Genomic DNA, 11,553 nt, shown 5'->3' on the forward strand with positions numbered 1-11,553 from the left:
GCATAGTCACTAATGTACTCTTAGTACAAGTGCATGAATTGAGAGTTTGAAACCAAGTTTTTTTTTTTTTTTTCTTTTATATATATATATATATATTTGGTGTACTCTTTGCGATTTGGTAGTGGAGGTTTATTTTTCATTTGCTTTATTTAAACCGGGCTTGTCTCTTAAAGGGTCTAAGTCACTGGGCCCATAGACTGGTCAGCAGAACGCACACAACCCAACAAAATCATTAAGTGCATGAACAAAAAGTCCAACCATTAATACAGCCGTTAGAGGCTTTTTGTCAAACGGTGGTTTTGTGCCGTTGGAGAAATTTTGTTCATCTTAAACTTATAGGGGGGCCTCAAGGCCCTCAACGGCTCAAACTATTTGACTAATGGTATACAATGTTAGTCAATTACTTATTAAATTAGAGTTAATTGACAAAGCATACTCATACACATGTATACTATCACAAGTCAATTTCACAACTAAATAAAGTATCACTACCACCGCATCTAGTTAAACAAATCACAACTATTTATTGTCTATGCAAGTTTAATATGAAGTATGAAGTGCATTAATATATATTTGCTAATATAATTAAGTGTTATGATATACACACGGAAAGTTACACAGTAATGTATACTCTAATACACTTTTTTTTTTTTTTTTTTTGAGAGATACTCTAATACAATATATCATGAAGTGTACTCCATATAAAAGAGAAATACTTGTATTGAGTTTTATTAATCTTACTTGAAATACATACATAATTTTATATAGGCTATTTTACCAAGCCTATGTTGACATAAACTAATACCAAGAGAAGAGAAATTGAGAAGTGTTTCTATTCTCTCCTCCCATTTTATAATTACACCCTCTTTAATTCTTTATTTCTGTTAAATTAATTACATGCATACATAAAATGAAAACAACAACATTAAATAAACATGCACGTAATTAAATTACGTACACACATCCTTTTAGCTTATTCATGAGTAACGTAACGTTTCTTGATAAATTTGTGAGCATTCACAAATTCATCAAACGTAGTATTTAATGGAAGGACTGTATTTTTCAATTTGATCCCAATACCTTGACCAAAGCATCACACCTCCATACTTGGGAGATTTCTTAATAACAGGAAGCACTTGTGACTTTAGTACATCTACCGGAATAAACCCGGTGTCGGCGGCTTTAGTGGATGCAGGCAACCCTAAGAACACATTTCTTGTTTTGATTGATGTCCAATAATTCCATGTCTTAAAGAAGTTTTTCTTATTCCCAGCAGTGTACTCACATGAAGGATTGTTAAAGAATCGGACCCAAATGTAGTCGAAAAGGCCCGTGTTTAAGGCAGCATCTAGATGCTTATCTGGGATGAGGCATTGAGGAGCTGCACTTAGGTACACCTTTCTTGGAGATTTTGTGTTGTAGGCAGCCAAGTAACGCGCCAATATGTCATAATATCTGCATCAATACAAACTATATTTTAGATATAAAGGAGTAAAGGTAATATGTATTATTTGATGTATGTTTTTTTTTTTTTCGGGTGTTTAGAGAGCCACAAAGGATAGGTGATGAGAATCGATTCTAGATTTCCTGAAATCAGGAGGGAAACTCTAATCATTTGAGCTAGCTATCATATCCCTCACTTTCTATTTGAGGTGTATGTAATAGATTGTATAAATTATTTAGTTGTAATAAAAAATATATATATATAAAAAAAAAAAAAAAAAAAAACAAGAAACACTTTTAATAAGTCGTAATTGATTCAATTTAGAAAAAAAAAAATTATAATTTGTTACTGTGATTCTTACTTTGTTGATCCGCTTTGAATATAAAAGTCGATCCCATCAAGCACAACATTATCAAATGGTCGTGTACGAGAGTAGCCTCCCAAGAAATTGTTCCACAAATAATTTGCTAGGTCTTTAGCTTCATTTGGAGAGTTCAAGGTGTAATCCGCACCATTACCACCTATTGAGAGTAAGACCTTTACCCCAATCGATTGACAATACTTGATTTCATTACTTAGGAATCTGCAACCACCTGTTGATGGATTGCAATGTGTAGCTAGATCTAGCATAGGAGTTCTTCCTTTGCCAAACTTACTAAGAAAGGCTATGTTAACATGTGAATATAACTTGGACGAGCATGCTTGGCTGAGAGTACTCTCACGACCTTGGCCCCAATAGATCGGAATGCTACCCCCATAGGCGGCATCAATCGCTAGGACTAGGACAAGGAAAGAAACAAACAGGACTTTTGTAGTCATTTTGTGTATGTGATTTTTTTTAATAAGAGATATATGTGTATATTTTTGTGTCTTGGTACATTTTAAGCTCAATAAGCGATCATATTTATAGAGTTCAAGAATTATGATCGATTCATGGCTTTGTACGTACTCTAAGCAAGACACATTATATTAAACGACGTGCAATTATAGCTTGTAATAATAAAACACACGGCTTCATGCTGTAAATTATAGTACTTGTGTATGTACATAGATTGAGAAAGGCCAGTTTATGAAATCTATTGCTCAAGTTCAACGGAATTTAGCGGATATTTCAATACCATGCATTTTCAAAATACAGCAAATTAAACTGGTTGTGATTGTTAAACTATTCATGTCTTTCCGAAATTTGAATTCAATAATCAACGGCTAATCGGCTATTGGCTAGTAGCCATTGATTAGCTAGGCTATAAATTGAGGAATAATTTTTTGATAATACTAAGCTAGCTAGTAGCTATTACAGCTTATTTAAATATCAAATATACAGTATATATTTAGCTTTAGTAATCTACTTTATTTGATCTTTATGTTTACTGTGTTTAAAAAGGAGATGATTGTGTTGTACGTGTTGGGCCAGTTATAACAAGAGTTTTTTACCTTGCATAATTAGGTTTTAATACAGTAGTAAAGATGACATTAGATCGTGTCGAGTTATACCACGTGTAAAAGAGCAGGGTTTTGTTGGCTATACCTAATGACTTAGGCATGCTCTCACTGACCGAACTTAGCTGAACTGAACTGAAATGAATATTTCATAAGAGAAGGAAATTAGGAGATGAACTGAATTGAACTGAATTTATTAGAGATGAACTAGACTGAACTGAAAATAAACGTATGAGAACAAACCCTTACTAGCTTAATTAATACATACTCCCAGGTAGGGGTGAGCAAAGACCCAGGGTACCCGGTACCGGACCCGGAACCGGTTAGGATCCGCCGGGTCCGGACCCGGAACTGGTCCCACCGGGTCCGGACCCGGAACTGGTCCCACCGGTTCCGGGACCGGGTCCAAAATGTCGGACCCGGTTGTAACCGGTTCCGGGACCGGGTCCTAAAATTTCGGACCCGGTACCCACTGGGTACCCGGTTTAAACCAATTCCAGTTCCGGGTACCCGGTCCCGGATCCAGACAATCCGGGTACCCGGAACCGGTACTGATTTAGTTATAAAAAATTATTTTTTTTTTAAAAAACCCAACAATCCACAGTCCAATACAACATTAGGCCCATTTCATCCAATTCATTTCTGCTAGGGTTTCTGTCAGCCACTAAGCCTCCTCATTTCATTGAATTCATTTTTGCTAGGGTTTTGTTCTTCTCTGTTCATTCTCAATCTTCTCTGTTCATTCTCAATCTTCTCTGTTCTCCTCTGAAAATCTCATCTTGTCTTCTTTCGTTCTCATCAATTCACTGATTCTCGGTCTTCTTTCGTAAGTATTTTTCTCTTGGTACTCAAAATCTCATCCTCTCTTTCGTTCTCATCAAGCCACCGAACGACTGTCTCTTTCGTAAGTATTTTTCTCACTTTGTTTGCTTTTTGTTTCATCTTGCATATGTAGATCTCTGGTACTGTTTATTGCTGCTTGCATTTTCTTTGGAGATAGTTAGAGTGTTTATGTTAATTTTAATTTTTATTTTCTTCAATTTCTGAGGGTGTTACGAGTGTTTAATATGCTGAAATCAATGAATTGGTACAAATTGACTGCACTTATAGTCTTTTTCTGCAATTTCTGGGTGTTTGAATAGATTCTTATTGAGTATTAATTGGTGGGTACCATTTTTAGTTGCTGTACATGTTTAGTTCAGTCATTGCTTTTATAGAAGTTGTTGTTTGGCTGTTAACATTGTGGTGTTGATCTCAGTACATGAGGTGGGTACACTGGGGTTTCGTTTTAATGATGTTATGTTTGCTGCTTGCATTCTCCCTGATAGAGTTAAAAACATTGGAAGAAACAGAGTCAATAACTCAATGTTCTATCTTTTGGCTTTTACCACTTGCGATGGATTAGTGGAAAAATTGCTTTAGAGGAGATATTTCCCAAAGTTCAAAAATTTTTTGTTGAATTTTTTTCCTGACTGAATGATTAAATAAAAAAATCATACTACACTACACTACAATCCCATCTTCTGATCACATTCACCTTGCATCTTTGCAATAGTGTTTTTTTTTTTTTTTTTTTAATCTAGTTATCATGATATTGGTTTACCTTGTTTTTTCAGATTTTCAGATCTATTTCTTGTTTTATTGAGCTGGTCTTTTCTGAAATTTGTAGTTGTGGAGAAAGATGTAGATGGTGATGCATGTGCAGGAACTACAGTTGGATTTCTATGTAGAATTCTGCTTGTTTAAAAGGTTTTTATAGAGGAGAAAGTGTTTCAACAACTAAAGGAACCTTCTTTTCATAAGATTAATTACCATTTTTTCTTTATTAAGTTCCAATTCCTTTTTGTATTCTTCATGAAGATGATGTACTAGGATCTGTGCATATTGTCTCTCCTTTCTTTCTTTGTGTTTATGTGAGTGAGACAATATCAGTTCTGACTGTTGTATGTATTTGTGTAATGCATATAATCACTCTCACTTTGTGTAATGTTTATGTCTTATTAAAGTTTAATTTGTTCCTATTTCAGAACTATGAGCAATACCGACAATTCGTCAGTCCCTATGGATGATGAAAGTGAGGTTGGAAACGAGAATGCAACAACCAAATCAACCAAGGTTGGTGACAAGAGGAAGTCTGAATACTGGAACCATTTTTGGGATTTTAGAGATCCAGTAACCAAAAAAATTGTTCAAGTCAAATGCAAATATTGTGAGAAAATGCTAACAGGTAATACTAATAATGGAACTTCTTCATTAAAGAAACACCTTGGTGCATGTTCAAAATACCCTCCAAATGTAGACAAAAAGCAAAAACTCATTTCTGTTTACAAGTCTCCTGAATCTGATGCTACTATAGTCTCTAATTGGAAATTTGATGAAACTGCTTGTAGACTTGGTTTGGCAAGAATGGTTATTGTTGATGAACAACCATTTTCTATTGTTGAGCGTGAAGGTTTTAGGTATTTTTGTAGTGTTGCTGTACCTCAATTTCATATACCTTCACGTTTTACAGTTGCAAGAGATGTGAAGAATATATTTGTTTGTGAAAGTGGAAAATTAAAGAAATTAATTGGGTGTTTGAAATCGAGAGTGTCACTAACAACTGATTGTTGGACCTCCATTCAAAATTTTAATTATCTTTGTTTGACTGCTCATTTTATTGATGATAATTGGAAGTTGCATAAAAGAATTTTAAATTTTCAATTAATGGATAGTCATAAAGGTAAGGAAATTGGAAAAGTTGTGGAGGCATGTATTCTTAAATGGGAGATTGAGGATCGATTGTTTTCTTTAACTGTTGATAATGCTAGTTCAAATGATGTGGCGGTTGGATATTTGAAAACACATTTTCATGATAAACTTGTTTTGGAGGGTTCATTTTTTCATATGAGATGTGCTTGTCATGTTCTAAATTTGATTGTGAAAGATGGTTTATCTAGTGTGAAGTCTTCGATTGCTCGAATTCGTGCTGCTGTTAGATATGTGAGGAGTTCACCTTCTAGAGCTAAATTGTTTGCACACTCTTCTATGTTGGTTAAAGTTTCTTGTAAAGGTTCAGTTTGTCTTGATGTGGCAACTAGATGGAATTCTACCTTTCTCATGCTTGAAACCGCATTGAAATTTGAAAAAGCTTTTAATAGGTTTGCGGAAGATGATCCTGATTTTAGTAGGGAACTCAAGGATGGAGTACCTACACAAGAAGATTGGGTAAATGCTAAAGTGTTGTCTTTGTGTTTGAAATTATTTTATGAGTCTACAAAGAAAATGTCGGGTAGTTTATATGTTACTACAAACTTGTATTTTCACGAGGTTTTGGAGGTGTTAAGTTGTTTGATAGAATGGGAAAACTCTACAAATATGGATATTCGTATTATGGGTAGACAAATGAGGGAAAAGTTTGATAAGTATTATGGGGATCTCGGTAAAACTAATATCATGATGTTAGTTGCGGTTGTTTTAGATCCTCGATATAAGCTTAGGTTTTTGAAGTATTCTTTTAAAAAACTTTATCCTAACGACTTTGCCAAAGTCGATGTTATTTGTGACAATTTGTATGACAATGTTCAGAAGTTATTTAACCATTATGATGCTATTATTGCTTCTTCCTCTTCCAAGAATAATCGTAATATTAATGTTGCCAATGTGGATAATGGTTCTGAAAACTTGAGCTCTTCAAATAGTGAGCAAATGAAAAAGTTTTATGATGATTTTGATGAGGAAGAAAGTGATTTTATTGTTGAAAAAAGTGAATTGGATTATTATCTTGAAGAAGCTCGGGAGAGAAGGGTTGAAGGGGAAATGTTTGATATTTTGGGTTGGTGGAAAGAAAAAAGTGACAAATACAAAGTATTGTCAACATTGGCTAAGGACATTTTGGCTATACCAATTTCTACGGTTTCTAGTGAATCCGCATTTAGTACATCGGGTCGCATACTTGATCAATTTCGTAGTAGTTTGGGGCCAAATATGGTGGAAGCTTTAGTTTGTACTCAAGATTGGTTAAGGGCGTCAAATGTATGCATTGATATTGAGCGCTTCCTTGAGGATGTTCAAAAATATGAAGAAGGTAATACACTAATACTTCTATTATTTTGTATATTTATCTATTTTATTTCTCTAAGTTTATTACTTATATTGTTTACTGTTTTTTTTTAGAATTGGATGGTAGTGACACTGGCATCACACAAGTTAATGAATTTGTTGGAAATAATTGATGTGACAAAGGTTTGTATAATTGTATTCTTAATTATATTGTATGAAAAGATATCAAATGACAAATATTCTAAGGACATTTTGGCTTTTGTTTATAGGGAATTTGTGCTTCCTTGTTGGCTGCTGCCTCTTTGCTTTGTTGTCTGCTGTATGCTGTCTTTCTCCGTTGCTTAGATGGTTGCTGACTTGCTGCTGGTCTTGTTGCTGGCTGATGGTGTGCTCAGCTGCTGCCTGCTGATGGTGTGCTCAGCTGCTGCCTGTTGCTGCCCTTCCTTTTCTTCCCTTTTTTTTTTCTGAACTTTTATTTAAGTAGTTGTTTTGGTTATGTTTGGATGTTTGGACTTTGCAGCATTGTTGAAGTTTGTTGTATGTATATTTTAGGTTGTTGAATTGGTACTTTTTGGCTTATTAGTTTGTAATATTTGTATTTTGAAATATTTGTATTTTGCTAGCCTCCAAAACTAATTTAGGTATATTATTATGTTAATATAACTAGCCTGCAAAATTCCATTATATATAATAATATATTATATAACAATTATAAAGAAAAAAACAGTATTTTACTACGTTGAATAATACCGGGTACCCGGTTTTGGAACCGGTTCCTACCGGGTCCGGGACCAGTTCCAAAAAATTTGGATCCGGTATTAACCGGTTCCGGGACCAGTTCCAATTCTTGGGACCCGGTTATAACCGGTTCCGGATCCGGGTATTACAAATATGACCGGGTACCCGGTCTTGCTCACCCCTACTCCCAGGCTCCCACCAAAGTAAGTTGAAAAGATTAAATTCAATGTGTAGGGGCATAGACTTGATAATGTAAAGTTGTAATCTTGCACTTGTAATAAACTAGTCGTAGCCTCGTAGGAGTGTTATTTTGAAAGGGTAATTAATTTTATATTGAATACCCTGCATGAATTTGCATTGAAAAGATTCACATACGGAGTACTTAAGCCCACAGGGTTCAGTTGCATTATGATTCCACTTTGACGTGCAAGTTTTCTTTATAACTGACAATATTAAAGAACTTAAGGTGTAAGGAACTTAAAGATCAAAAGGTGTACACCCTATTGATTTGATGTAAAATATTTTCAATGAAATTGTGAAATGCATATTTTCAAGCGGTGTCAAAACCAAGAAACACTTACATTAAACAAAGATCAAAATCTCAACCTCATTTGGTTTCCATGTTCTCCTTCTTCCTTTACTCAGCTAATCTTATTGTTAGGACTGTCATCTTCCAATTCTAAGACATTCTACAACTGTGTTTCCCCCTATTCTTAGAATCTTAGATAAAGCAAGAAATTTCTAGTATGTATACATGCATTACTCCCTCCGCTATACAATGATATTTTTGTTTGGAATCTTTGACCTTTTAAAAAAAAATGTTCTAAATTTCTCTTAATCTATAAGAACAAATATAGTCATGTTGGATCTAGTTTGATTCGTCTTGATGAGTAGATCAATAGGAACATCATTCTAAAACGGATGGTGTATTAAACAAAAAAATGTTCAGTCAGGTATTTATTTAGGTAGCGGTTAATGATAATGGTGGTCGTAAGACCGGTAACGTTTGGATATCATTAAACAATCCCTCCTCATTTTTTAAATGCATCACTTGCATTAATATGGAGTTTTAGGAGTGTTTATATGCTCTAAGCCTATAATTTTATATTGTGTAAGTGGGATATATAAGTGATGATTAATTAATTTTGATAATAATACATTGCGGATCATAAAAGAGATAGTATGTGAAATTGTGAGTCTTTTAATCATTAAAGTAGGAAACATGAAAAATAGAGAAATGATAAAATATTTTGTACTTGTATGTAGAGTTGTTAATTCGGGTAAACGGGTCGGGTAAGAGTGGGCGGGTCAACTCGGGTCGGGTCAATTCAGATTAATTCCATAATCTACACAGGTCGGGTTTGGGTTGGGTCATGCTTGAGTCGGGTCACGTCGAGTCATACTTCTTATCGGGTTTGGGTCGGGTTTAGGTCGGGTTAATAACAGGTCGGTTTACATTCGATCGGGTGAACAATAGGTCGGTTTAATTCGGGTTTTCACGGGTTAAAACGGGTTACGGTAATTCTCGGTTTCGAGTCGGGTTCGGTTCAAGTTAATAATTTGCGGGTTAGAATCAGGTCGGGTCATTCTCGGGTTTGAGTCGGGTTCGGTTCAAGTCGATAATTTGCGAATTATAATCAGGTCGGGTCATTTTCAAGTCGGGCCATTCTCAGGTTCAAGTCCGGTTCGGTTCAAGTCAATAATTTGCGGGTTATAATCAGAATGGGTCATTTCCAAGTCGGGTCATTCTCGGATTCAAGTCGGGTTATGTTCAAGTCAATAATTTGCAGGTTATAATCAGTTCGGGTCATTTCCAAGTCAGGTCATCATATTCGGGTTCAACTAACTATAAATAGATAATTATCATTTTTATCAAGCTAATTATTTCCTTTGACTATAATATATATGGCAATATATTAGGGAACTATAGTATATAATTTAGGAAGATAATTATCTCCTTTGACCATACAACAAATATATACTATATTTAACTCTTAAATTTGAGGATGATGCTCCTTTCTTTTGCTGGCCTAGACCGACTTGGTCTCCCAAGCTAGACAAAATGCTTTGATCAACAATATATAATAATATGGTTTAATTTGTATTTAAGGTGATGTGAAATCGGGTTAGGAACAAATTGGGTTGAATTTAGGTCGGGTCAATAACAAGTCGTGTTAATTTCGAGTCAGCTTAGTAATAGATCGGGTTGAATTTTTAGGTTGGGTAAGTAATAGGTATGGTAAAATTAGGGTCGGGTCAATAACAAGTCGGATTAATTTGGGTCAGTCCAGTAACAAGTCGGGTTGATTTCGGGTCGGGTTTGTAACAGGTTGGGTTAAATTCGGGTTGAGTTAGGAACGGGTCGGATTGAATTCAAGTCAGGTTAGTAACAAGTCGGGTTAAATTCGGGTTTTGACGGGTTAAAATGGGTTTGAGTCAATTTCGGTTCAAGTCGGGTACGTTGCAAGTTAATTAAATTGGGCGATGTATGTAAACCGGTAAATTGATTCAAGTTGTAAACCGGTAAAATGGTCGTTTAAAAGCAAATTGAATAGTTCTACACACCCAATTGGACTTCCGGAGGGTATTAAGGACCATGGTAAACATTTCGGAAATTTTTTTATTTCCGGGCGAAAAAAAAGTCAAAAAATTCCAAAAATGAAGGTTAATATCTACACTTTTTTGACAAATTTTGGAAGTTTCGGGGCCCGGTGCCAAAAAATTTTGAAATTCTATGGGATACATCTCGAGGTCATATAATGTCATTTGGAACCATTTATGATCATCATTTGTTGTCATAAATGTTCGTGGTATGCTTGAATGAATGAAATCGGTGCAAGTTGTAAACCGATAAATTGATCGTTTAAAAGCAAATTGGATAGTTCCATCCACCTAATTGGACTCCCGGAGGGTATTAGGAGCCATGGGAAACTTTTCGGAAATTTTTATTTCGGGCGAAAAAAAATAAAAAAAGTTCAAAATTAAAGGCTAATATCCACGCTTTTTGAGAACTTTTTGAGGTTTCGAGTCCCAGTGTAGAAAAGTATTAATATTTTAGGGGATACATCTCGGGGTCATATAGTGCCGTTTTGAACCATATATGATCATTATATGTTGTCATAAATGTTCGTAGTAGGCTTGAGTTAATGAAATCCGTGCAAGTTGTAAACCGGTAATTAAATTGGCTGTTTAAAGGCAAATTGGATGGTTCCACCAACCCAATTGGAATCCCGGAGAGTATTAGGGACCATGGTAAACATTTCGTCAATTTTTATTTCCGGGGGAAAAAAAGTCAAAAAATTCTAAAATTGAAGACTATATCCACGCTTTTTAAGAAATTTTAGAGGTTTCGGGGCCAAATGTCAAAAAGTCTTGAAATTTTAGGGGATATATCTTGGGGTCATATAATGCTGTTTGGAACCATATATGATCATTATTTGTTGTCATAAATGTTCGTGGTAGGGTTGAGTTGATGAAATCGATCCATATTGTAAACCGATAAATTGGTCGTTTACAGGCAAATTGGATGGTTCCACCCACCCAATGGGTCTCCCGGACGATATTAGGGATCATGGTTTAAAATTCGGCAATTTTTATTTTCGGGCGAAAATAAAGTCAAAATTTTCAAAATTGAAAGCTTAATATCCACGTTTTTTGAGAAATTTTGTAGGATTCGGGGCCCAGTGTTGAAAAGTATTGAAATTTTAGAGTATGCATCTCGAGGTCATTTAATGGCGTTTGGAACCATATATGATCATTATTTGTTTTCATAAATGTTCGTGGTAGGCTTAAGTTAGTGAAGCTAATTTTTATCATTTTTATCAAGCTAATTTTTTCCTTTGACTATAATATATATGGCAATATACTAGAGAACTATATTTTATAATTTA

The 11,553-nt window shown here is 34.9% G+C and overlaps 1 protein-coding gene across 1 annotated transcript; it reads right to left on the bottom strand.

Moving 5' to 3' along the window:
• Positions 1-662: 662 nt before the first annotated feature.
• LOC110728901 (hevamine-A-like) lies at positions 663-2,338 on the bottom strand. Its single transcript, XM_021908567.1, has 2 exons — positions 1,806-2,338; positions 663-1,455 (listed from the first exon to the last, which is right to left on the bottom strand). Exons 1-2 carry the CDS (start codon positions 2,261-2,263, stop codon positions 1,029-1,031), a joined length of 885 nt encoding a protein of 294 aa, XP_021764259.1. The 5' UTR covers positions 2,264-2,338; the 3' UTR covers positions 663-1,028.
• Positions 2,339-11,553: the final 9,215 nt, after the last annotated feature.

The sequence above is a fragment of the Chenopodium quinoa genome, unplaced genomic scaffold, assembly GCF_001683475.1.
Source record: "Chenopodium quinoa cultivar QQ74 unplaced genomic scaffold, ASM168347v1, whole genome shotgun sequence".
Taxonomy (NCBI): Eukaryota; Viridiplantae; Streptophyta; class Magnoliopsida; order Caryophyllales; family Amaranthaceae; genus Chenopodium; species Chenopodium quinoa.